This window comes from Streptopelia decaocto, assembly GCF_964273445.1.
Source record: "Streptopelia decaocto genome assembly, chromosome: 6".
NCBI lineage: Eukaryota > Metazoa > Chordata > Aves > Columbiformes > Columbidae > Streptopelia > Streptopelia decaocto.
The window spans coordinates 51,892,255-51,919,145 of NC_138660.1; the positions used below are offsets into that span (position 1 = coordinate 51,892,255).

Here is a 26,891-nt window from a genome sequence, read left to right on the forward strand (position 1 = left end):
GGGCACAACATGCCCCCGCTTCCCCGGGGGATGCTGGAAGGCAGGGTCCATCCCCAGGCTGGGCAGTAGGCAGAGCAGCTTGAGACCCTTTTCTCCCTGCAAGCTGCCACGACCCTGCCTGCAGTCCTGCCAGCCCCGGCCATCTGGGGTCTCATGGCAGGGTCAGCCCGTGGCTGCTGGGGAACCTCCTTCCTCAGCCACCGGGCCAGCCCCTCCTGCCCTCCCTCCGCTCGCTCCCGGTTCCATTGCTATTTCAGGAAGGTTCAAATAACCACTTGGCTGGCTGCCGTGCCGGCCCGGGAGCAGACATGGGCTAGCAGGCTGGTGGCTGCCGGGCCAAGGCGACAGAGTAGCTCTGGCTGACTGCTGGACCCTGGGCTGTGGTGGGGTGCAAGGGAAGCTCCTGTCCCCTGGTGCTACCCCAAGGCAAGGAGGAAGCAGAGGGATGACGCAGGGTCTCAGTGCTGGGGTGACACCAGGACACAGTCCCAGGTGGCCCTTGCCCCACCACGGTGCAGAGGGTGGGATGGGGCTGGTCCCTTACAGCTGCGCTGGGCAGCCTGGCTCCAGCCTGGCCACTGCCGGGTGCTGGCAGCAGGGAAGGGAGCAGGCATCTCCACTTTCGGCAGCTATTTTCAGGTGCTGGAGAGAAGCCGAGGAGCGATGAGATTGTCACCAAGGAGACCAGAGAAACAGGGCCAAGCTCCGGGTAGCAGGGTGCTGCAGGGAGAGGGAAAAGCTTTCCACCAGCCCCAGGGCCCACACATGGGGCTCAGCACCTCCTCTGGCCCTGAGCAACCAGCCCAAGTGCCCAGCATCACTCTGCCAGGCTGGGGGACACACAACCCAAAGCTAGCAAGGGACAGCAGTTATGCTGGGAGCTACTCCCTCATGCAGAAGGGCACACTTACCTGTCATGGGGCAGCAGGAAACATCCCCAGTGCCAGGAAGAACAGGGGGACAGTTGTGTGGTGGCACAAACCCTACCTGCAGCAGAGCACAGTGCAGAGCTGAGCTGCCCCACAGACCCAAGCAGGCTGGGGAAATGGAGGCAGATGGAGGCCAGGAGAGCAGCAGAGTGTAAAATTTTAATAAAAATCCTTGAGAAACAGAAGGAAAATAAAGAGCAGAGCCCAGGCTGCAGCTGCCACATGCACAGTGCAGGTCACTTCGAGAGGACGGTCCTTTCCCAGCAGCCCTAATGCCCCCAGCACAAACCAGAGGTGTGCTGGTACCCATGATCTCTCTCAAGCAGCAATGTGCAGGCCCAAGGTTTTACATAGGCCCTGGGGCTGGGGGAGGGCAGGATGTTGGCACAGACATTTGGAAAGGATGAAACAGATCAGTTCAAAGTCCCAAGCCCTGCTCGTTCCAGAGGAGCAGGGCAGGGGCTGGGGACTTTTCTCCATGGGACAGGCTACAGTGGCTCAGGACAAGTGCATGGAGACACAGGTGAGTGAGGGCTCAAGTGATGCCGGTCACAGATGGGCAGGTCAGGCTGCCTCCAAGCTTAGCCAGCTCCCATGCACCAAAGAAACCACCACCACTACGTCAAGGCTTTGAGAGCAGCCTAGGACAAAGGCCAGACAAACTCCATTTCCCCAAGCTTGCCACTTGTTTTAAAAATAGAAGTCACGCGGTTTTCTCCCTTTTTCCCTGTAGAACATCCCTTTCCAAGAACAGCCCCACAGGCAAGTGTGCAGCGTAGGGGTCTCCCACAGTCCTTGCTCTCCAGAGACAGCTCCCATCTCTTCTTTTGAGGTAGGTTGAGGTATCCCCAGGGAGGGACGTCAGCTGCCTGGTCACATCACCAGGGTGGTGTCCGAGAGGCAGCCAGAAGGTTTCTGGTCAGCTCCGCCAGTGCACTTGTTGAGAGGGAAGCTCTGAGTAGGCCTGGGCTCCTGGCATCTCATGATGTCCTCAGTAGCTGAAGGGAAAAGTGTGCTGCAGGAAAAAAGGAGACCATGTGCTGCTTAGAGACAGCAAGAAACGATCAAAAGGGCCAGGGTGCAACATTCGTCCACAGTATCATCACACACAGGCTCAGAGATGAGGCTGCCAGGGTCACCTACTCAACCTCCCATCCCAGGCAGCACCACTCACCTTAAGAGATATCAAAAACAGTGATGGGACCTTAGGGTCACAGCTTGAACTCCCTGGCTGTGTGTAAACCCAATTTCATCCCAGCCCGGGCACAGGAGCAGGGATGCCCTTTCTCTAATACCAGAGACCAGAGGCGTGCCTAATACCAGAGACCAGAGGCTCACCCAGATAAACCCCAGTCCTCCATCTCTCTGCAGGAGACGGTTGAGGCCAGCAGCACCCATTTTGCAGCCCAGGTTTGCTTGGGGAAGCTGGCAGAGCACAGCAGCTCCAGAGGCCTTGCTGGTCTCCCCAACTCCATGCTGGGGTTGAGAGCCTCTGCTCACTGCTGGACACATAAGAGCCCACAGAAGTGGTGCAGGTTCCTGTAGGGAACATCTTTTCAGCATGTACTGACCATGACAACCCCAAACATCATCCAGTCTGGCTGTTCTGGACCTCACTCCCATCTGAGCTGGGTATACAGTGCCAAGGAGACACACCCAGTCACATAGATATCATGCCAGTCCCACCAGTTGGCTCTCCAGAGAGCAGAAGCTGGCTTCAGACCTTGCAAGTCAACCTGTTCCTCTGCCCTTAAAGCTGCTTTCCCTGCTGCCAGTTCTCTCTCAGGACACCAGTCCTAAAGCCACATTATGAACATCATGCACATCATGGCCAATGCAAACTCACCCCAGTCTGCCCAGTTCCAGTTTGCTGAAGCCATTTGATTGAACGTTGCTCTTTTGAAGGAAGAAAGACTTTGGCAATGACCACTGCAGGAGAGAAGACAATCAAATGGCTATTTAAGTCATGGCAAAAATCCCTCAAGTCTGCTGTGCTCTACCGTAGGCTGCCCTAGTGTGCTTTAGCTTGATCTGCCTCATACTGCTGCACATCGTCACTGCCACCAGACTGTTCCCAGAATAGCAAACAGAGCAGTCTTTGCTCTCTGCTTAATGAATCCTTCTGCTGTAAGTGGGAGCAGAACATCTTGAGGTCAAGAGAGTGGGTTTCTTTCACTGGATTAGCCTGCTGAAAGGCACAGGAGCGACAGCCGAAAATGGCTCCCTCACAGAGGGAAATAAGGGCAGGCTATGTGCCAAATATGTAGGGCTATGCCCGGTACACCCAAGGATATTCACATGCAAAGTACTTGCAGATCTGATATAATGGGTGGATTTCTTGTTGGTGGGAGACAGAGAAGTGTGGGTTTTTCCTGAGTCCTGGGGGCCTTGGCAGAGTGGGAAGAACACAAAAAGGTAGGGTGGGAGCTCCAGGAAGCAGAACAAGCGGGGTCTCTGCCCAAGTCTGTCCAGGCAAACAACCACCTCTCCCTAGCTTGCCCACAGCCATACGCACCATCTGGGCCAAATCTGTCCCTGTCCCAGTGTGGTACCCTTTGACACACCAGTTCTTCAGTAGCTCCAGACCTGGGAGGTGACAGAAAAGACAAGAAGCAACAATGAATGACCATGTTTGCAGAGAGTTAAGTCTTCCCAGCTTTGGGTACACAAATATGCTGCACGGAGTGAACAGACTGTGCAGTACATGCTATGCAATAACTACTTGAACACGTGCCTGAGCCCCAGCAAACACGGGGTAAACCAAGGGCGTTCACCCTTTGTACGAGCAAACAGCAGCGAGCACCAGCACGTGGGCTGCCGCAGTGCCTGCTTTCCTCCCGCAGAGCCAGACACATCGTGCAGCAGGCTCAGCTAAGCATTGAAACTGGGGCAACACGGGATTTGCTGAATTAGACCAGACTGGCTGTCCCCCTGAGCCTGCTGCCTGCCAACAGCAGTACCTGATTTGGGCTGCACTGGTGAAAGTTCCTTCAGTGCAAATGTAGAGCAGCTTTGCTGTCACTGGCCCCTTTCCCAGAGAAGGGCAGCTCAGGCAGCCTCCTTCTTGCACAGCACCCATCAGCTGCCGCACCACAGCACATCGTCCCCGTCCTGCAGGGATTCATCATCTCCTCCCTGCAGGGATCCATCTGGAGCCTGACATGGGCTGAGACCTGGTCTCCATCCCTGACAGAGGGCAAATCCAGCACAGACCAGTCTCACCAGTGGTGTGACTGGAAGGGACCGTTCCTCCAGCTGCACACAAGACATGCTGCTCCAGAGCAAGGGAAGTCACCTTGAAGCAGAGCTTTGTGTCTGCACTGAAGAGGTTCCACTTCCTCCAAGGACTCCTGCTAGCTGTCCCCACTACAGCCAAGTTCCCTGCTCTCTGCTAACCCAGAAATATTAAGAAATCCAGGACCGCTCCCTTCCCATTTTCTCTTTTTTTATGGGCCTTAGAGTCATAGCACAAGCTAAGGTGCCTTGAGATTTAAGCAGCAGCAGAGCAACGGCCAAGAACTTGATGCTGTCCAGCTGGGGTTACTGTGGTTTGCTATACGATACCAGCCCTGGCTATAGGAGGAGTCCTTGCTGTCTAAACTCTGCTCCTCAATGACCTTTCAGCAAGCCCCAGGACCTTGGAAAAAAGCCCCATGTGTCAGGGGCCGAGGGGAGCAGTGCACCTTGCTGTCTGAGAGCAGGGCTGCACAGAACACATGTGAATGGGAAGGGGCCAGGGGAGGCTGGGTTTTGCTTAGATGTGAAGAGTCATGAGGGGGTAGAGCAAATCTGCTCGCTGGGCTGCTTTGGGGAAGCTGGAGCACTGAACCCGGACTCCAGTCTGAGCATTCAGAGCAGCACTTCAGTGCAGACGATGACAGAATCTTTCTTCCAGCTGACAGGAGAGCATCCAGCAGAGGTATTAGTGAGGCAATGGATGACACATGCTGACAACGCAGCTGGAGAGAGCTATGAGGTTACTGTCTCTCTGTGAAAGACAGTTACCAACCCTTTTGATATTTGCTTTAACATCAGTGAAAAGTGACAAAAGTATTTTTTTTTCTCTGCATGACAGCCAAGCTAGGAGCACACATATGGTTGCCTCAGTGGAGGGCCAGTTCTTGCAGAAGTCTCTCCAGCCAGATCAGATGCTGAATGCAGAGTCCTGAGCTACAGTCACTTTCTTTTATGTTCTCTAACACTTCACACCAGACCTCACTGCTTCTCAGCCACAGAACACCTAGAAGTGCTGGTGCTGCATTTAACAGAGCAGTCTGCACCTCTGATCAACTCAGAATAAGCTTGATATCTGAACTAGTATGGGAGGGTAACATATTTCTTGTGGCTACTGTGCAGGCAGGCAGCTCCCGCTCAATATGTACAGCTCAAAAGTCCCCCACGACTGCCAGCAGGCAGCCTGCCTGACTCAGGTGACTGTGCCAGGCTCTCAGATGGCAGTTACCTTTGTGCTTATTCAAGTAGTATTTGAGCTCCCACTGGGTTACCAGGATGTTGAAGTAACGAGGCTGCTCAAAGAAGCGCAGGTACCGCATGGAGATGTGGGTGGGGAACACTCGCTCGAACTGCCCACGCCGGGAATACTCATCCTCTGTCTCCACCAGGATGCGAACATCATCTGGGGTCAGGATGTCCAAGACAGAAGAATAAAAATCCTGTAGACAAGAACAACCCAGGGTCAGAGAGAAGTGAACTCTGTCTTGTCATTCCCCCTTCCCACTCCTCAAAGTGTCTCAGGCAGAGGTCTCCACACATCTGAGATCTTTGGGACATAGGCCAAGGGAAAATTAAGAAATCAAGGCTCAGTGGTGACATCCACACTGCACATTGCTGAGGAGATCCCCAGTTCTGCAGCCCAACCTCTCTTACAGACACTACCAGGTGGCACACAAGGCAAGCACCCCTGCTAAACTGTGTGCGTCAGCAGGCAAAGGCTAAGAGAGATGTGCAGAGACACAAGAAGAAACAGGCAGTGCTCAGACCCTCTTTGGGGACTCGTGAATAATGTGGGCACATGCCTATTTTAATGTAAAGATGAGCCAGTGCAGCAGTGTCTTAAGGAAACCAAATTTATTTCAGAACAGCTGCCTTGTAACCCACTGGAGCCCAAGAGCTGCCTGTCATCTAGCTGTCCCCATAGAGGGGCACAATCTGGCGAAGAACAAGGGGCAGACATGTGGGACGGGTTGGGACAGTGGCTTGGCAGGATGGCACAAGTACCAAAGGAGACTGTATCATACCTGGTCAGGTATCTTCTGTGTCAAGTAGTAGGCCTTCTTCATCTTCTCTGCTATGAAATGCTCAGAGGCTGGCTTGGGCTTCTCCTTCGAAGCACTGCCCAGACTGAGGACACAAGAAGAGGCATTTAAGTAGAGAAGACAAAGTCCTGTCATGGCAGAACTGCTCCCAGCAACTTTTGTGAGAGCACTGACACCCTCAGGAAGATGCTGTGGAGGACAGAATGTTTCCTCCAAGGATTTCACTAGTTCCGAGATCAGAGATGCACCCACAGCCTTGTGCATCAGCACAGGAAGCAGGAGGGATGTGGGCCGGGGCACTGGGAGGACCTTGCCAGCTCTTTACTAAGGCATTTCAGAGTTCCTTAATCCAAAAGCTGAACCACAACCTCACACTCACATAGGGTGCAAGAGGGCCAAAGACACACCATGACTCAATTCACAGCACTTGAAGCCTGGTGGGATCTCAGGTTTACATCCCACTTGGAACTCAGGTTCTGAACTGTAAGCACAGGGCTAGGGGTACGAGTACTCTGTACTGGTACTGTGCAGGGAAGGAGGGAACTATTAGATTAAAACTTCCCCCTGCAACATCCAAGAACTCTCAAGACTGGAATTCAGCTCCAGCTCCACATGCCACAGGAAATCCTGGCCTTTTGTATGATCTGACCAGCAACCATCTAAACTATTCTAAGCACCCAACTGAACCATTTGAGGATGCCAGAGTCTGGGAGATACTTGTCCAACACCTCTTAACCCACATGTCAATACAATTTGTTTTCCTGCTGCAAAAATAATTAGTTGTGTGTGTATCCAAACAGAGAGAGCAGAGCCTCAAGGCAGTGCTGCATAGTGCTTAGGGAACATACAGATCTACTGGAACTATGCCCATATGCAAAAAAGCCTTTATATCCTTCCCAGGGCAGGAGATACAGTTAAGCAAACTTGCCCCTGGATGCAGGAACTCTGGTAATGCATCATCTGAACCATGTTAAGGATCTGCTTAATTCCCCGCGGGTCCCTCCGAGGACACCTGCCCTTCAGCACCTCTGTCGCAAGCTGCAAACGAGAGTGTGATCAAAGCGCCGCAGATAAGCTGGCGAGAGCTCCCCGGCTGGAACAGGCCGGCGCTACAAGCTTGTGCCTTCACTGAAGGCACAGAGCAAGCGGAGGGCAAGAGTCCCATCTCTCTGCATGCTGGTGCTCATCCCAGCAAGCTGCTCTTCAGTGACATACAGCCAGCAGCCGCTCTGCTGCAGAGAACAGGACTGGTTTCCCCCCACCATGAGGTTTGAAACTAATATAAGCCCAAGCTGTGGTGAAACACAGAAGCAGCAGGGTCCTGGGTGCCAGACATGCCCAGAATTAGCCTTATGTAAGAAACAGTCATTTTAGCTGCAAGGTAAAGACTGTGCATACCCCTACCCACAGGCCTACAGCCTCTGACACCTGCAGTCCTGCCTAAGGAATAGATCACTCTTTGTAAAATAACAGGCGCTCCTCTTGCTCAAGGGAGCAGCACGTCAGCCCTGGGGTAGAGGGTAAGCGGATCCAGCCTCAACACAGCCAGCCAGCCCTCCAAGCAAACGGAGAGGCAGTGTGGCTCAGCATTGCACTAGTTCTGGCAGGGGGAAAGAAGAGAGAGCACAACTTGACTAACTTGCAGAGCAAGCACAAATTATGCTGGCCTCACTTCCAACTATGGACCTGCAGAGAGGATATAAATCCACCTGTCTTGAAGAGACCACAGGAACCAGATACCTAGGCAATGATGCAAGTCCCTCAGACCCATAGCTGAAGGACCAGCAAGCATAGGCTCTCAACAGCACAGAAACCAGCATTTCCTGGGCTGTAAGCAGCACCCAGATTAAATCCCCCAAGAAAAACGCCTGCCTTGTCCTGCTGCTCTGAGAGAGAAGGGGGCTGACCTGCAGGTAGAGCCACTTCTTGTCTGTGGTCTTGAGGCCACGCTGTCTGCACTGGGCAGAACAAAGCCCGCGAGGTTGAGGAGGTCTCGGATCATCTGGCCCTTGATGCTCACATCCAGCGGGGAGTTGGAGTGGAGGCTGCAGGGAGGAAGCATCACAGCAGTCTGAGTGGTGGAACAGAGATGCCAAGCCCCACAGACCCAAGATCACTCCCTAGGTTAATACCAACTGGGATACAAAACCCAGCCTGTCCCTCGCCTCATCACAGACAGCCATGAGCCACTGAGAAAAAATTCCTGACAACAGCTCTGGGTTCCCCACCAGAGACAGTTCATTTCTCCACCTCTTCCCAGACTTGATGGAAACCAGAGCCACATGTGGGACCACATGCATCCAGCTCACGTCCATCTGCTCTTGCAGGCAGAAGCAGCCGTGCTCGGGCACAAGGCAGCTCCCAGCCCTGTCCGTGTTGCCGGCTGCCGTCAGCAAACAAGGAACTGTGCACAAGGCAGCAGAGCCGCTGATCACTTCTGCCCACACACAGCGGAAATCTCTGCCGTCACCCGCTCCCTACATGACACATCCCTCCTTGGCCTTCCTTTTTTAATGTACTCTTCCTTGGCTCCAGCTGGAACATGCCCAGCAAAGGTTTCTGAGCTGCAGATGGATGTTGCTTTTGCAGATAGGGAGGACTTTGATTCCTGCCGTCTGGAGAGGGAGGCTTCAAAGCCCACAGTCTTTCAGCACAGGGTGGAGGGGACACCACAAGCCAAATACATTTTGTGGTAAAAGAAAGGCCATTATCCACTCTGCTGTGGCTCAGAATCTGCTTTACCTTGGGGAAATGTTGACCTCTAAGATCCAGGGCTTGAGGTTTTCATCCAGCATGATATCAAACCCAAACAGCTCATGGCAACAATACGGCCGCCGCACATACATCTTCACCAGGCTGTTTACATAGGGCTCAGATCTGCAAGCCAAGGGAAAAAAACACTTGTTTCCAACAGTCAGACAGCAGAGCCCTGGCTGTTCAAAGCACATGCTGCTGGTTCTGAGAGCGTGGGCAGCCACGTGCTGCGGGAGCAGGTGCGCTGAGAGACCAACGCAGGCCTGTGAGCTGCTGCACTGTGTATGGATCCAGCATCACATCCTGAGCACCACTTCTCTGTCCAGCAGGATCCATCTCTGAACACAGGATCCATCCTGCACCAGGGGACCTTTCTTCTCAGGCACCCTGGCCAAGCAGGGGAGCAGCTGGCAATCTGGGCAGAGCATCAGGGACATCCCCACCCTCTAGACCTCCCCCCCGGCACTGTAGGCAGGCCCAGGGCATGTGAGATCTGTTTACCCATTGCAGCTACTGCAGCATGAGCATAAGTAAAAGGATGAAATGAAGGATCCAGGGAGAAATACTGAAGCCAACAGCAGTGGTAGAATTTAGATTAAGAGCAAAGGGACAGGGGTGAGAGGGGACTGGAGAGCTAGAGGGGCCAGAGTACACCCTACCACCAGGCACAGAGCAAGGGGTGCCAGGACTCACGCAATGATGGTTTTGATAACGATGTCCTTAATCTTCTCCCAGATGGCCTCGCTATTAACTCCCTTCTGGGTCAGGTAACTCCAGAGAGCTTTGAGTGCCCTGGGAGAGAGAAAGCAACAGAGGTAGCTCTGTAGTCCCTTGCTGCTCAGGCCTGCCAGGGGAGTGAAGGCAGCAGAGGGGAGCCTTGAAAAAGCTCTTCCCTGGCATGGCTATGCTTCTGCCATCCTCAAACCCCTCAACTCCTGGTTGCTGTCCCCGCCAGCCTGGCCGCTGATCTTGCAGGCCCAAGCTACTAGGAACATAAATCTGTCAGAGACTTGTCCCTGCACTGGAGTAATAGGTCCCAAATTAGCACATGAGCAAGGTATGTCAGGCCCAGATCTTCTCTTCCCTCCCCCACCGTGTCCTCAGCAAACCTCCCCTTCCTACAGGCCTTCCCCCGCAGCACTGCAAAGCAGCTCAGCAGGGAGCCAGCAAGACCCCCGTAAATTTTTTAGCTAGAGCAATTAAACTGAGGCTTCAGGGGTGGAGAAAATTTTTTTAAAATGTGGAGAACGAGATGGTGGGGGGAGTGTCTCTACTTTTATAGGAGTTCCCCACACCACATCAAGCACTGTGAGCTACCCTGACACTGAGCCAAGGATGCTCAGATGTTACTGAAGCGAGACCCTGTGGCTAATGGCCAGGAATCCAAAGGTCATGCTTCCTGCAGACAAGTTGGAGTGGATTACAGCCACACTCATCTTTAATGTGGAAACAGCCAGCTTTGACTTGCATGGCAGTACCAAAAACCCACACAATCCCTCTCTCATGGGATTTCAACTGCTCCAGGACAGTAGACCCTTCTCAACGTCTCAGTGGAGTAAGAGATCACTGTGCAGTAGGTCCAGATCTGAGAAAGGAACCTTACCACAGCAGACCACCTTCTGCAGCTCTCTTTGAAGTAAAGTAGCCCTGCCCAGGCCCACGAATTGAGAACTCTATCCTGCACTATTTATAAAAGAGTTTAAACATCACTGTGGAATCAGAGACAAGTGCCTGGGGCCTTGGATCAGTCCACCCACGAGAGAGAAGGGAAGAAGAAGAACTGCAAGACTGCAGCCCTCCTCTCAAATGCCTAGAAATGGCACTGCTGCTCCTAGTCACAATGAATAGCACAGAAATTATCAGTTTTGCACCAGGACTGCCCCTTTCTCTGCCTCCACATGGAAGTCAACAGTGAGGTGGACAGAAGCTCCAATCTAGCCAATTTAAGAATCACAATTACATATTCAAATTCTAACAGAAAAAAAAAAAAAATCAGATTCTGCTTTAACCACATCCCATCACTCCTGCAATAGGGCAAGGGGATGAATGGGCACAGACAAGAGCAGTGTTGGAAGCAGAGAACAGCACAGACACCAGCAGGATGAACGGCAACCACAGCCCGAGCAGCAGTGGACAGGATGAGTCACAAGCCAAGGAAATAATCCAGATTCCATCCACACTAACCCATGCCAAAATCCCTCTGCTCCTCCAGTTTCCCCAAGCAGGAACAGATGATACAGGAAGCACCTTCAAGTTTTGAGTAGGAATACTGAAAAAAGGCTGACTTAACAGAGAATAAAAAGAGCTGCCCTATTCCCTGAAAGCAGCACACCTACCATTTGTGTCCCTGACAAGCAGTCTCATCCGAGTTGGACTTGTAGTCTGTATTCTTCTTGTTCACACTGTAGTTGGTCAAGTGTACAAACTTGTTGCTGAGGCTCTTCATTGAGGATGAGTACCTGGAGGAGGCAAGAGGAGCACAAGCAGTCCGAGCTGCCCCCAGGCCCACGGGGCAGGCAGAAACTCTGTTCTCATCTCAGACCCCTCTGGGCCACCCACCAGCCCTGCTGCCTCCTTTTCCCCAGCTGCCTGGAGCTCCCTGTCCCCATGGGCCCAGAGCTGATGGGACAAAGCATGAGGCATAGAGCCAGCTGCCTTGGGGCAGAGGAATGCAAACCCACCCTCGCAGCAGGTTCTTAAGGCCAGAGCATCGGTGAGCAAAAGCACCGAGAGAAATGCAGCAGCCTGAGGCAATATAGTCAAAACTGGAAGAAACACCTCAGTTTCTGATATGCCAACTCTTAAGTAGTATGAAGCACAGACAGCATATTTCAAGAACCATTTTACACTGAGCTGATCCTACCTTGAAAAAGGTGGATGAACAAAGCATCCTCTCACATTCCTTTTCAACACTGCCACTTGCAGTGACATCTTATGTTTCCAGACTGCTTCTTAAGCAAATAAGCTATAGCTTTAAGCATCACCATATCTGGAATGACTCTCTCCTGCCTCAGCCGAGGTGGGTACCACAGCCACACATGCTCCCTCGTGCCCCACGGAGCAGCCCCCAACACTGCTCTCCCACCCAACCTACTTGCAGCTGGCAAAGCGAACCAATCCGTCCTGGAACAGGTAAACCCTGAGGGGGTCATAGCAAGTGACATAAACGTAGATCCTCAGGTCAAACTTCCTCCCGCCAATGAGGTAGGGTTTGTGCAGATATCTGCAGAGGGAAGCAAGTGCCAGGGGAGGGTTATGATTTTGGTGCACAGGGACATCTCTAGCCCCCACCTCAGAAGGCTTGGCAAGACCAAGGATCAAATGCAGAAGCCCTTTTGCACAGCATTTCCAAGCTAAGGGCATCACAGTCAAAATAAGAGAGAAAAAAGCTCTCCCATGCATGGGGAGATCCTGCAGCACATAGGCAGAAATCTTTTCTGTTCAGTTCCATTTTAGAGAGGTTTTCCCTGTTAAGGCACAGTAGCCTTTCCACACCCACAAGAGTGATGGCAATATTCAAGAACATCTAAGACGTGCAGTCGGCCATGGATAGTTTGGTCCAGTAAGCAAAAACAACTGGAAATTTTTATCCAAATAATGTAATTATTCACCCCAGAAGTTCATGATTTTCCATAGAAAAGCTTGTCACTTTGCAAAGGAAGTGGACAGGGAAGAACAGACAAGCCAACACAGCAATTCCCTGTCTGCCAAACACCAGACAGTTTTCCTGCCTTCACAAGAACTTTCCCAGAAAGAAGCCTCAAACCAAGATGAGCTATTTGTTTTTCTGCAGAAGGGGAAGGAGATTCCAAAAATCCTATTATTTCAAGAAAACCCTTTGACCAACATCCACACACACACAGAGGCTCTTACTGCCCCATTCTAATTTGGACAAAAAAAAATTATTTAGAGTTACCACCTCTTCCTTGGGCCTTGTCTTCCCACTGTGCTTGTGGGCACTGGTTAAGGTTTGTCTGCCTCCAAAGATGACAAACCCCAGAGAACAAAGCAGTGGGAGCAGGATCACAGCAGAGCTGAAGCTGAATCATGTATCAGATAGAAGCTCTGGAAAGCCTGTGGAGCCAGTTTGTACCTAAGACCTCAAAAATCTACACAGAACCAGCAGCACTCCAGTAAGACCAGTTGCAGCTGACAGAGCCAGACTTCCAGCAGCAACATTACACCCAAGCAGCTGCGAAATTCTGGATGCAAATCAGGTGCTTCTGCTCTGCCATGTGGCCCAGACCTGGCCAGAGAGATTGGACACTAGGAGGTCCCAGGCTGTGTGGCAACCTGCCTTTCCTTTGCTCACCTCTGTACCAGCAGTGGTCTCCTTTTGGGGAGCTGGCTCCATTTGTGGATGACCTGGATACCCATGCCTCTGGCTGATGCTGGCTGCAAAACACAAACAAGAAGAGATCAGATTTTCTCCCTGCAGCTACAATGGGACAGACGATTGATTTGCTCTGTGCTTACTGGTTTCACAATCCATTTCTGGCGGCTAGCTCCTTCTTCCCACGCTTTCCTGAGTAATTTGATGTCCTGGGGCAGGATGAAGGACTGGGGGAAGAAGTTAAATTCCTTCTTCCCACAGCGAGACTGCATCTTCAACAGGTTGCGCCACAGACGGTCCTTTCTCCCAATTTGAAACGAACCAGGGAAGTGGTTTAGCTGTAAAGGAACCCAGACACCGTGAGGTCTCCCTGCTTCCCCACCTCTCTGCCCAGCCCTTGCTGCTTCCTGGCCAGAAGACATACCCTTTCTGAATACGGTGCAGGGTAACGCTCCTTGTTCCTCTTCCATGATTGCACCTGGACAGGACCCACCTGGATCCTGAATCTTTGCAGGGACAAACACCTGCACGGTGACCCACACTAGATACAAAGCCAGCAGCTGCCACCCCACCCCTTCTGATGTCTGAGCAGCTGTAGGGCATTAACCCTCAGCCTTTGTTATGACTTGAGTTAGCTATATTCCCTCTGGCTGTGCTGGCAAGGAGGGCACTGGCCCTACCGCTCAGTTTTGCCAGGACTGCTTTAAGCAACAATGACTGAATTTAGATGAGCTCACAAGTGAAGATGGCTTGGCTACAGCCTCAGTCTGTACCACAGTTGCCCTCACAGTAGGGATGCTCATCCAGCTGTGTCTGCCTGTTGAGCTCATGTCCCAGCATAGGAATGCTGCTAGAAGGGACACTGCAGGGACAGCCTGCACAGCAAATAACTGGCCCCGAAGAGAGGGGCACTCAAATTACTCCAAACACACTCTTCATGCACATGAAGCAGGTCAGCCCAAAACATCCCCCACCTTCTGGTGCTCCCTGATGGCTCTGAAGCTGGGGGATTTCATGTGGTGTCCCCAGCAGCCCAGCCAGTCATCACTTTCTGTGGGAAAAACAGAAAAGTCCATGACCAAGTACCCTGCCACCCACAACACCCTCTCACCCCACCAGCACCCCGTCTCCTGGGGCTAGCAGAAGTGTGCTAGGATGCTGCAAAGCAATAGCAGAAAGCACTCACACTGGCTGCTGCGAAGCTGCCAAACCAAGGGCTGTGAGTGGGATGCATTTAACCAGGTGGGACATATCCTTGCCAATGATTGTTGCAGGGATCCGGGCAGACACAGGGTCAAAGGAATGGCTTTAATCCCCCAGCACCCTGACTTCCCTGCCTTACAGCAGGTGAATGAAGCACTGCACTGCAGAGGAACATGTAGAACTGCAAGACTTCCTAGGTCTTGCTCTGCCCTGCTTGCACCACTACAGCCTCAAAATGGTCTGTGCAAAGGTCCCCTGACATGCAGGAGTCCTGTACGTACTGCTGGGAGATCACACGCAAGGGCATGGATCATAGCTGCAAATGTTCAATGCTCTCCCAGCCCCAGCCTCCTCCTACACATCTCTTCAGAGAGAAGAGCCCAACCCTGAAACCTCTCTGGCTGCAATCAGAGAGGATGGTTTCTTCCTCAGCACATGGGAACAAGGGACAGCGCTGCAGGGGTTGACACTAGATGAGCACCAGCCTCCTTAGAGTGGCAGCACCATCTAGAGGCACAGCTCAAGAAAGCCAGAGCAGAGCTCTCCTGCCCCACACACTGCCTCAGCTCCTGACAACCCAGGAATAAGTCCTTGTGGTCCATGCCAGGGACAAGCGAACAGGGAGACCAGACCCTGCCAGGTCAGACAGGCAGAAATGGGAATGCAGCATCCTGCAGCACTACACCTGTATTGTTCCTGCTCTGCTCTTCGCAGGCAGTCTGCCTTCCCGTGTCCATAGGCTGGAGATGTGTGAGGAAACGACATGTTGGATGCTGCCAGCCTCCCATAACTTACTTTTGCTGACTCTGAAGTGGGACCTGACAATGGTTTGCTTCACTATGTTTGGTGTGACTGTGCACATTTTCCATCGCAGCAGCTTCCTTTGCTCCCAAGGCAGCTTTTCCACTAGGAAGGCAAAAGGATAAGGATAGAAGGAAAACAAACAGAATACCCTGATTTTTTTATAGGTGCACCCAGTGGAATTCTTATATTTTGCTGCACAGGCACCAGGCTTTCAGAGTAGGGTGTGTATCCCCCTTTGCAGAACTAGCACAAAGCAGTAGACCCCATGGTTGGGGGAGATCCAGGATGCTGGAACATTTGGTGACAGACTGACTCAGACTCCAGGCTGCAGGAGCAGCCATTGTTTTACTCCAACCCTTTGGATCTCACAGCAGTGCTGGGTCTCATTGTGGGAGGGATGAAGGGAAGCTGCTGTGGCCAGCTCCCGGCTGTGTGCTGGCACCACCGCTTGCTAGTGACAGGATGGCTGCTCTCACCCTGCACAGCGACAGATCCCAGCTCACCTCTCTCATCCCGAGTACTGAAGTAGATGGTTGGAGGCACATTAGGGAATAAACTGCCGACAAGAGCTGGTTTGAGCACTTTCTCCTGAGCCTCGGCAGGCTGGGCCAGGCACTCTGTGCAGCTCCTAGGAGAGACGAAGCGGTAGATGGTTGGCTAAAGGTGAAAAGTAGCACAGGAAGGAAGGGAGAAGCTGGAAGGAGCCTTGATCCTGGTGTTGGGAATCTGCATCATTGCAGTGTGGTGCAAGTAATGGGCGCTAAGGTCAGTAACCCAGTCTGCAGCAAGGAGGGGTGAGCCAACACGTGTAACCCCCGCAGGTTTTATGTTTTGCTGGGACAAGAGGTGGAGTCTGTTACATGACAAACCCTGTAATCTAGTCCACAGGAACAACGGGTGAAGGTTGTAATGTCTACCATGATTCAGATGTTGTAACCCTCTTGTTTTGGTGTGTTGCAGGCAAGAGGGCTGGAGCAAAAAGCTTCGAGGCCAGCCCAGCACACAACCCGCACCAAGAGGTGGCTGACATCCCTCCCTACCACAGGAGGCATTTGGCCCAAAAGCCATCTGCCCCCAGAGGCCAACCAGCCATATCCTGCCCGAAACAGCTGCTGGTCCAATTTCTGTCACCTCTGCTGGACTCTCACAACCACACGTGCATGCCCAGAGCCCCGCAGCACCCTGAGGTTCAAGGCTCACAGGAAGCCCTCCTTGCCTCCCAGTTGAGTTCTGGCATGACGAAAAGCAGCAAGTTGTTGGGCAGACAGAAAAGCCTGAGGCAGCCCTGGTGCAAGGAGCAGCACAGCTGCAAGTACCAGCTCCTGTTGCTGGATGAGCAAGAACAAGCCCCACAAAGGTCTGCCAGAATCCAGGGAGACAGGGCTCAGATGACAACAGGCTGAGCAATCCTCCCCAGAGAAACCTCATTCCAAAAGCTAAAGGAAAACCCAGGCTCCAGGACTTGTTTATAGGGTGCAATACTGAGACACAAGACCTCAGGGAACTTTAACAGTCTCTGGCCCAGGATGCCTCCACTCTGCTTCATCTACAAGGACACGACACTACAAGAACACAATTTAATCCAGTAATCCTAACCCAGCAACTGGCAGTGGCAGTGAAATTAAGACCCCTGTTTTGCTGTGGTGGATGCGCCCTAAGCAATTTGCAGGCTGCTGTCTGGAGCAAGAGAGGGACCTTTGGTCTGCAGGGTAGCAAGGAAACTCATTTTGGTTGAGAAGCCTGTTGCTACCTTCAGTCTACTCCCCCACATGCCACCAGGGAGGGCAAAGATGGACAAGTTTGGACAAAGATGCCACGTTCAGTGCACAATTTACAGCTACTAACCTGGACACAAGAGCCACGGAGCCACTGGATGACACACCATCAACAGAGGAAGCATCCGAGTCACCTGTAGGAGGGGACAGATTCAACTTTTGTCTCAGTGGGGAGTGAATACACACAGAGTTAGGAAGGGAAGAGAGAAAACAAATGCTCCAGGGGACAGACCCTTCCCAGCTGCACTGAATCTTTGGATCCTGGGTTTTGCCCACAAATTGATGGCATTAAGGGCAGGGCGTGGAGCTGATGGCCCTGCACAGAGAGGAGATGGGCAAGTTTTAGAGTAGGACAGTGGTGAACCCTAATTCACTCCCCAGAGGAATCCATGCAGTTCTTCCCTGCTGCTAAATTGCTTTTGGGTTCAGCACAATCTCTAGGTCATCCTGAAATGACAGCATGACTGTAAGAGAGGAGGGCAGCTATGCTCAACCCCAGCTCCCAGATGGACCCCACGCTTCCCATCTCAAGACACAGGGCACAACCCTCCCCAGGGAACCAGTACTCACTGTCCTCCTCCTCATCCTCCTCCTGACCGCAGCTCTCATCCAGGCCATCGGGAAGTTCTTCCTCTGCTTTGTCCTGGGGATGGACTGGCTCCAGCAGTGACTCCTCAGCAGTGACACTGGGACAAAGCACATCACATCAGAAGAAGTGGCACATGCTTTCCAGGGCCAAAAGGCCCAGAAGCCCACGATGCAGTGTGAGAAAACATGGGCAAGGGAGCAACAACACCACCCTCCCTGGCGCTGATTTACAGGCACTCATCACGAGCTAGCAAGATGGAGAGGTCTAAGAGCAGCCTGAGAGGGAACACTTCGCAGCACAGCCAGAAAGAAAGAAGCAGGACATCCTCTCCCAGCAGGAGAGCAAGAGCTCTGTGTCTTTGCACCCTCCCTGTCCTGCATCAGCTTCACGTTCCTTTAGGAACCGATGTCTCTGCCCAGGAAAGCTTTGCTGGAGCTGGCTCAACAGCAGGCTTCACACAAAACACACGCAGAGCCTGCCACAACAAGCAGGGCCCTGTGGCTGTGCAGGGAGCAAGCTAGAAATCCTACACACTAACTCCATGCTGTGGCTGAAGGAGAAGGCAGAATAGCCCAAGCCACCCCAAGTGCCTGTGTCAAGCTGGAGAAGGGAGGAAGGCTCCCCACACACTAGAATGCCACAGATGGGTTTTGCTCAGGGATGCAGCCCAAGGTCATCCTTATGGCCACCCCTGTAGTGCACAGTGCACCCTCCCCCACCACACACAAAGGCAACGTCCAGCCCAGCACACTGCAGCCTCCCTCCTCCTGGCTCTACGTACTCAGACTTTCCCGGTAGCACAGCCTGGGTCCATTTCTCCTCCTTCCCCAGCTGGATGGTGGACATCTGAGTTGCCACTTCGGAGACAGCAGCAAGGTATGGAGGCTCTGCCCTCGGCACCTGCTCCCCGCTGTGCGGGTTCAGCCTGCTCACAGGCCGGCAGTCAGTGCTGCGGTCAGGAGAGCCTGCGCGCGAGGCCAAGAGATGGGCGCCGATGCGCTTAGTGCAGACAACCGCACCATGAGTGCCTGTAAGGCTCAAGTTACTGTTAAGGCGATGGCTACCCAGCTCCAGGTTCAGGGGAGCGATATTTTCTTTTGGGGTGAGTTGCGCTATGATGTGCTGCCCCCACCTGCTGTGCCGGTTGGACAGGCTGCCCATGTTCATAAAGCCAGAGCTTTTGACTTCACATCCAAAGCTGTTGTGTGAGGCAGTCTGTCCGGCTGGCTGCTGCACAGCCTCGGTGAGGCTCATCTCCAGCTCCTTCCCTTTTAAGCTGTGCACTCTCCTCTCAGCATTCTCCCGCGAGCACCAGTTCTTCCTGAGGATCGCACCACTGGGCACAAGAGTCAGGGAGGGGACTGTGGTTTGCTCCAACACAAGGTTGCTGCTTTTCACTGCTCTGTTGACCAGGCTTCCAGGGGAGCTGTCTCCATCATTACCGGACTGGGGCCACTTGGCAGCAGGGAGGTTGTGGATGTTTTTCACCTTCTTGATCCCTGGTGACTGCAGCAAAGGCACTTTAGCACTGCTTGGCCGTAGGAAGGAGTTGTTATTGAGCACCGGTCTGTAGGAGCTAGAAGTCTGCTGACCTGAGCTGGGGACAGAACCTTCAACCCCAGTTCCAGAGTGCTCCTCCACCAGCACAGGCAGCAGGCAGGGCTCCACCAGCAAGGAAGACATCACCCTTGCTGTGGCAGAGCCGGGGTCCGCAGGGCTTCGGAAAGGACACCTGGAAGGCTTGGGTCTGGGGCAGGAGCGTCGGTAAAGCAGAGCGCTCCTGCCCACATCCAGGCAGGGCTGGGCCAAGGGCAGGCTCGGGAAGGCGTCTTCACCAGGGTGTGTGTGGCATAGTGACGGTGGACACAGGAAGCAGGATTGCTGCAGAGGGATCCCTGAGGGCAGCAGGCTGCGATCCTGGAAAGCACTCACATACTTCTTCTCTAAATTCCAGATGGGTTTTGCCTGCTGCTGAGTGAGGCGCCAGGCCCGGCGTGGCTGAGCTCTCCCTGCCAGAGAAGTACCCAACCTGAGTCCAACACTCTTCTCCCGTTTGGGGCCCAGCTCAGTGCGTTCTGGTTCTGCAGAGGCCATGTAGAGCCATTGCACGTGAGGCAGGAGTGAGTCAGTCATCTACAGCAGCATCTTTGCTGGTCTGAAACAAGACAACAGTATGAAAGACGCTGTTAGCCCAGCAGGGTAAGGCACCCAGCCCAGTGACCCAGGAGGGGAGCAGGGCGAGCTGCTTTCCCTGCAGGCTGAAAAACCACATCTCCATTTGCTGAGCTGCCCAATGGCCTCCTAGGACCAAGTCAAAGGAAGAGTTGGCACCTCACTTGAAAGCAGAGGATGAGAAGAACAACTTTGAGAGGGCCCTGAGAAAAGTGCCGTCCACCGGATAGCATGTACCCTGCAAATACACAGGCCTTGCTTTTAAAATTAATGAGTTTCTCACTTCTGTATTCCCACAGAAAAGCTCAGTGAGAGCTAAGGGATTCCTAAAGAGCTCAGGACCAAAAAGGCAGCAAAGACCAAAAGCAAGGCTGTTCTAACATCAACACCTTGATTTCCAGCAGAGACTGGCAGTACCAAACACATACATTCCTCCCCATTGCAGTCCTACAGAAAAGTGTCTTGCAAGGAGCTACTGGCAGACCACAAAGCTGCAGACGTAGGTGTCCTGAATCCTCCTAAAATTAACTATTGCACCATGCCTGTAAGATCATCTTGCCTGAGGAGAAGGGAAAGAGAAAGCAAACCACATGCCAGGTTTTGTCTTGCTTTAACGCATGCCTGGAAGGCTGCTGGATACAGCCATGATAGGAATTTGTATCCCAAGGAGGCTGGCTGGCTGTCTAACTTGCTCTTCTACCTTTTAGCTCTCATAAGGTTGCATGTTTAAAAAAAAAAAAGTATAAAAAGAAGGGTCAGAAGAGCACCATCCATCACCCAGTTAGTTTTCTTGCAACACGCTTTCCTTTCTCACCTGAAAATTAAGCCTGGGCTGCAGCAGTTGAAGTGCAGCTACTAAAAGACCCCTGGGCTGCTTGGTAGCACCATGACAGTGGCTCACGCCCACCACAGGGCTGGCTCAGACAGACCTACACCCTGCACAGACCTACACCCACCAGACCTTCTCAGCCTGTGAATCAGACCCCAGATCTGGTCAGCAGCATACCAGCCAGAGGCTGTACCAGGTGGGAACTTCTACGCAGGATCCCGTAAGAGCTATATGTCTTCAAGGAGAGCTGCTGCCCTTCCAGGCTCAGCAAGAAGGTACAGAAGGGGTCAGGTCTGCCCTACTCCCACAGCTGCACTGCTCATTAGCCTTATACAGTCACGCTGAGCACTCCTGGTGAGGACAGGGCAGCCACATCCCTCTGCGAGCTGCAGCCCAGAGGGGCTCCAAGCCGCAGGATTGGAATCCCACACACCAAACACAAGTGAGCTGTATCACGCTACCCGATCCGCACCCAGAAGCAAGCCCAGCCGTGTTGTGACATTCACAGCGATTAGCACAGAGCAAAGAGGCCGGTGCTCAGATGCCACCACCTGCCTAGCTCAAGTTTCCCCCAGTAAACAAGTGAGAGAAGCTCATCTTCCACACACCATCCCACAGATGCATCCAGGTCACAAGCATGCTCAAACTGCTAATCAACCCTAGCACAGCACACCAGCAGACACAGATGTGAAAAAGCAAAATAAATAAAAGAAGGTGAGGGAAAGCATCCCTGACATCCCTGCCTAGAGGGGATCGTCACTGAAGCATCACCTTGCATGCTGTCAGCTTGGCCACCACCTGCACTCTCACATGGTTGTCAATGACCTTGCAAAACCAGCCTGCAGCGAAAGCCACCTGTGCCTCGGCTCCACACGGCTTTACAGCTATCAGTGGATCATCCTGCTATAAAAATGAAAGTCATTTGGCCTAATGAAGCTGTAACAAGGGACAGTTTAGACACAGGTGTGAGCATGCCAACAGAAGCCCTGTGTGACCCTGCCTTGGAGTAAGTGACAGTGGCAGCACAGCCGTGATCAGCACGGGCATGGGGGTACCACCAGCAGCCACAGCTGCCAAGGTGAACGTCTGGCCATGGCATGGCCTTAGCTGCCACCACCTGCTCAGACAGGGCCAGTCCCCAGCCCCGCAGTGGCAGCAGGAGAACGTACTGACCTTGCCCCTCTCCAGAGTGGTTTCGTTGTGGAGCCGCAGAAGCAGCCAGGCCAGCACAGCGCAGGGGTGCGCTGGAAGTAGCAGCTGCAGAAGGAAGTGGCAGGACCTTTCATGCAGCTTCCAGGCAAGGTCTGTGCAGTCTGACAGCTGATAACCACCACTGCTTCCCTGTGGAGACATAGGAGCTCAGAGATACAGGCAGGAAGGATGAAAGGAAGAACATGACCCCACACATGGCAGAGCAGGATGCATCCAGCCTGGCAGTACCAGCTCATGCTGCCTGTCCCTCATCCCATCCACACTCCTGTCCCCTCCTGCGTTCCAGTTCAGCCACCTCCAATGTCTGCCTGCAAACCGACTCCTGTCCTCGCTGCAAGGACAGCTCGGCAAAGCAGCTGCTGAACATCCAGAAGCAGCAGCGGAGGCGCCTTCACATGCCAAGCTGTGGGCACAAGACAACAGCAGCTGGGCATGAACCACATTCCCTGTCTCAAGGTTAATCCCCGCTGGCTACTAGTCAGGGAATCTTCCCGGTTACGTTTAACTTGGTCAGACTTTTGGGGTGAAGGAAGGTCACAGCTTGATGGAATCCCTAGTTCTGCTAACCCAGCCCTATAGTGAAGGAGCAGGTGTCTGTTCCACTACTCACAACGGCAATAAAACTCACTTGGAAATTTTATTGCAGAAACGTGAGCTGGGAAAAGCCCAGGGCAAACTGGCAGTGCTAGAAGTCAAACTCAAACATCATTACTAGTAATTAATGGATTTTGGCTTGGACTTATTGACACACAATAAATATAGAGACCAAAGTTGTCACTGTTGGAGAGACCATACAGCTGCACCCGCTCACAATTATTTCACTAGCACCTTTTATTACCGCACAGCCTGCTCACAAGCTTGGGGACGTCAGCTGGAGTGCTGCCACAGCCTTTATGAACGTCCCATCACAGGGATGCAGGGGCCAACACACACTCCAGCCTGTGTGTGCCCCACTATGTGTTGGTGGAAGAAGGGAGCATCTTCCAGCCCGAGCCTCCCCGCGCTGTGTGCTCCTCTAATGTCATCATGGCAGCTCCTCGCAGACCCATTTCTAATGGGAAAGGACAAGACTGTAAGAGCCCAGACATGCACATCATCCCCCCATCATTTGAGTTTAGCTGGGGAGGTTATTTTAAATGCAGCTATGGTGGCATGCTTAAAATAACAAGAGCTTGCAAATGTATGAGCTGCAAGCTGACCTGACAATGTGCTGTCAGCCTCACACAGCCCCAAGTCACAAAAGAGGGGGCGGAAAGTCAGACAACTGCAACTTGATATTGTTCTCTATGCCATCACAGGGTGCAATTTTAGCCTGTTCCTTATGATTAGAAAGGAAAACATCTTTTTCTAAAGGAGACCTGAGTTCACACCAAGTCCCTCACTCAAAGTTCTGGGACTTTTAATTAAACCTTGACCAAGCAATTTAACAACAACACAAAATAATCAGGTTTTTAAACCAATACACATTTTAAAATAAGGGTTTGCATCTCTTAACAAGAATTAAAAAGCTTTCAACAAGATCAAGCACATTGGTCTAAAACCAACTGACTGACTGTGCCTAAAGCTGCTCTTATACCTGGTAGGTAGGTACAAACTCTTGTGTTCCAACAGCATGGAAACCACCATCACCTACAACAGCTCCAGGAAACAACCGGCCCCAAGTGCAGTCACACACTGAGGCAAAGCAGCACCCAAGGCTGCCCGTGAGTTCAAGCTGAAGAGCAGAGTCCTGCTGGCCACAAGAAGAAGTCTCTGAGAACAAGACAGCTCAGAGAGACCTCAGCCACCACAGACATGTTGGTGGCAAGGGACTAACAGCCTGGCGTGCCGCTTTGCCACACAGCAACGCGTTGTTGCTCCCTCTCAGCTCCAGTATCATCCTGCAGAACCAGGTTTTGGGTGCAAAACCAGAGGCACAAGATGATGACGAATTTCTCTCCTAATGAGGACAGCAAGTTTTTGCTTGGCCACTCAGGTCTAAAAAAGATACCAGTGAGAAACCACCCACTGTAGGGATGTGTCAGCACATTCCACCTGCATCCTGGGATTACGTTTGTGCCAGCATTTGTGCTGGGGCCAGTCATTTCGATTCAACGGCTGTGGGGCTGAGCTCCACTCCATGCTAAGCAGAGGAGGCATGAGAAGTGCATGGTTGTGCAAAAAGATCCTTTAACTAAGCAGAACGCTGCCCTGCGAGAAGAGGCACGCAGCGGGGAGGGAGGCAGAGCTTACAAGCAGGGGGGAGCTGGACCCAGCCCCAGCCACTGCCTCGCTCTGTGCCACAGCAGATACAACTGAAGGCTCACACGTTTGAGTTCCCAGGGGACTTTCTCACTGCTCTCAGGGCATCAGAGCACAGTGTCAGACGAGGTGAGGGACTCCAGTGTGGCCAGGCAGAAAATCCAGGGCTACAGTAGAGAGAGCACACCAGGGACATCTGAAATAAAAGGCTCAGTGCTCTGCCCGGGAGGGCTGATCTGGCTGTGACCAGAGTGTAGGGGCCACACCAAAGGGAGAAACATCCAGAGCATGGAGTCACGACCACTATTGAAGGATATAGACTTTGCCGCCCTGACAGAGTCCCCACACCACCAAAGGGGACAGCACACCATACAGCTCTGTATTTCCACAGCAATGAAGCCGCGAAGTCCCTGCCATCACTCCCACCCTCAATTCATACTTTCTCATCATCTGGGATACGGTAGAAGCTGTATAGTAGCATAAACTAGAGTAGGAAAATGAGTCTGGGTTAAAATCAACCAGCTAAAGTGTGGGGTGTTTTACAGCCTCGACTGTTTCAGTGAGGAGTTCAAAAGCACCTTCCTGCAGATCCAAGCGGGGAACTGAAGGGACAGCATTCTCTATCAAGCTTCATTATGGGAGAAAAGGTACAGGGTAATTACATATTGAGACCTGGGGAGAGCTTGGGCACCAGCGCAGGAACTGACAGGCGGTTAGCACAGCTCGGTCTGGTTTTAGGCAGCCTGGCCACACTCTCAGCCTTTGGCTAAGAAAGAAAATAAAGGTAGAAGTCTCAGAGTGAGTGGAACAAATATAAAATATCAACACACAGCAAGGAGACAAGAAGCACCCAACTAGTTCAAAACACATCAATTCTTTATCCGTCTTCTTGACACTTTTTTTTTCCTGGAACTAGAAAAAAAAGCTCCCAGGTGTCCTTCAGTACATGATGACGACCCTTCCGTATCTTGACAAAGGTGGGAAAGATCCCCCTGGAGGCACTGAAACCACCTCACTCCATACAGCAGCCTCTCAGAGCTTGGGAATGGAGCACAAACAGAGATTCAAGTTGGGAAGAAGCCGCCAAATCCTCCCAGACTTGCCGCATGGAAGGAACCTGGGAAATGCCACAGAATGGCACCCAGCCAGCCTGGTACAGCAGCCAAAGCCCCCGACCTGCCTCGGTGATATGACATCACCATGCAGGCATCATTATCTGGGGACAGTGGCATTTAGCCCAGGCAGTGTCCTCCTTGCAATGCGATCCCTGCTACGTTGAGAAAGGCCCTGGGCATGACCGAAGAACGGGAGGGATTGATTTGTCATCAACAAAGTTTGCCTAATACAAAACTTAAGTACCGCAGCAAGAGAGCAATGCAAGGACTGAAAAGTGCCACTATCTGCTGAGTACAACCACCAAGAGTCAAGGAAAAATTACTAGATAAAACTGTCATTAGACCAACAATTCACTGTTTATTCCCCAAAATGCCTAGGAGCCACTAGATGACACACACCCTTTCGGTGGGGAGCGCACAGCAATGAAAAGAGAAACTTCATTGGAGAGAGTCACATAAGAAGGGTTTTGATGTGTACCTGTGGGGCTGAACGGCATCAGCCATGGGATACCTGCAGCCTGCCTGGGCAGGGAGACAGCAGGCTGGTACGCCAGGCTTCCCCATTCCTGTGGCACTCAGTCCCAGCCCTGGTCCTGGAAGCGTCCAGGAAACACTTCAGGCTTGTCTCTGCTCCTCTCGCAGCTCCGCTCTTCACCTTTCAGAGCCACCAGCTCCTTTTTAGGACACCAGAGCAGCCAAGCAAAGACCCCAGTGAATGGATTAACAGCCAGGCTGTCCCAGTGCTCCACTCGAGCCTGGTCAACCCCAACTCCACCACTAGAGAGGCTCGTTGGGGCCGTGGCTCGCTGGGGAACCAACTCTTCTTCCTCCCTGGCACTCACCCGGGGAACCCACTCTGGTTCTCATTTCTTTATGTGAAAAATCTTTGAGGTCAAAGGTGCTATGGAGATGCTCCACCCCGCCCCGGGAGCGCTGGCCAGGACGACGCCCCCAGCCTGTCCCGCCGCAGAGCATCCCCCCGCGGGGCCCAGCCCGGCGCACCTCGAGGGGAGGCCTGGGGCTGGAAAAGGTGCCTCCTTGGGGCCCGGGTACAGATCGAGCGGGTGCTGGGGGCACGGTGGTAGGGCGGGGAGGGCCGGGAGCCGCGGCGAGGCGAGGCGGGGACGGGGAGGCAGCGAGGGGACCAAGGGCCTCGCTCCTCGGGGGACACACACTCCCCACGGAGGGAAGGACGCGGCTCCCCGGAGGGGAGGCACACGCGGGACAGCCGCTCCCGTACTCACCGCCTGCACAGCGCCCACGGGCCCCGCCGCTCCCCGCGCTGCCGCTGCCGCCGCCGCCCTGCCCGCCGTTACCATAGGGATCCGGGGCGGCGCCGCCACGTGACTACACCTCCCGGCAGCCACCGCGCCGGCCGCCTGCAGCTCCCGTGTGCCGTGCAGCGCCCCCTAGCGGCCGGGGGGTGGGGGAGGGATGCAGCCTGGGCGCCGGTACCTGCCGTGGGGCTGCCCCGGAACGGGAACGGCACGGCACTTAGAAAGAGGTGGTTTCTTGAAGTCTACAGGCACTTTTCCAGGAACGGCTTCCCACGGGGAGCGCCCCAGGTGAAGCTGGCCAGGCAGTGTCCCCCCCGGGCGGACAGAGTCCCATGGCAGGTCGGGGCTGGAGCCCGAGGAGGAAGGAACCATGTGTCCCGTC

General features: G+C 53.2%; 1 protein-coding gene across 3 annotated transcripts; it reads right to left on the reverse strand.

Annotated features, from left to right (window-relative positions):
• Window positions 1-1,070: 1,070 nt before the first annotated feature.
• TTLL4 (tubulin tyrosine ligase like 4) lies at window positions 1,071-26,886 on the reverse strand. Of its 3 annotated transcripts, none has more exons than XM_082056871.1 (20): window positions 26,477-26,886; window positions 21,838-22,005; window positions 18,445-19,813; window positions 17,645-17,760; window positions 17,145-17,208; window positions 15,803-15,927; window positions 15,291-15,401; window positions 14,267-14,343; window positions 13,436-13,630; window positions 13,272-13,354; window positions 12,054-12,182; window positions 11,296-11,418; window positions 9,653-9,751; window positions 8,948-9,082; window positions 8,113-8,250; window positions 6,188-6,290; window positions 5,392-5,602; window positions 3,445-3,515; window positions 2,776-2,858; window positions 1,071-1,944 (listed from the first exon to the last, which is right to left on the reverse strand). In XM_082056871.1, the coding sequence occupies exons 3-20, from the start codon at window positions 19,794-19,796 to the stop codon at window positions 1,803-1,805; spliced, it is 3,357 nt and encodes a 1,118-aa protein (XP_081912997.1). In that variant the 5' UTR covers window positions 19,797-19,813; window positions 21,838-22,005; window positions 26,477-26,886; the 3' UTR covers window positions 1,071-1,802. The 3 variants fall into 3 exon arrangements, with proteins under 3 accessions (XP_081912997.1, XP_081912996.1, XP_081912998.1); XM_082056870.1 differs by having other exon boundaries at window positions 18,445-19,818; XM_082056872.1 differs by lacking the exon at window positions 21,838-22,005 and having other exon boundaries at window positions 18,445-19,818.
• Window positions 26,887-26,891: the final 5 nt, after the last annotated feature.

Excerpts from the sequence above, each read along its gene's own strand:
- TTLL4 (XM_082056872.1), bottom strand. The coding sequence starts at position 19,796 with ATGACTGACTCACTCCTGCCTCACGTGCAATGGCTCTACATGGCCTCT. Across the intron at positions 13,355-13,435 it reads AGAAATGGATTGTGAAACCA|CCAGCATCAGCCAGAGGCAT; the intron begins GTAAGCACAGAG and ends TGTGTTTTGCAG. Across the intron at positions 5,603-6,187 it reads CACAGAAGATACCTGACCAG|GATTTTTATTCTTCTGTCTT; the intron begins GTATGATACAGT and ends TCTTGTCTACAG.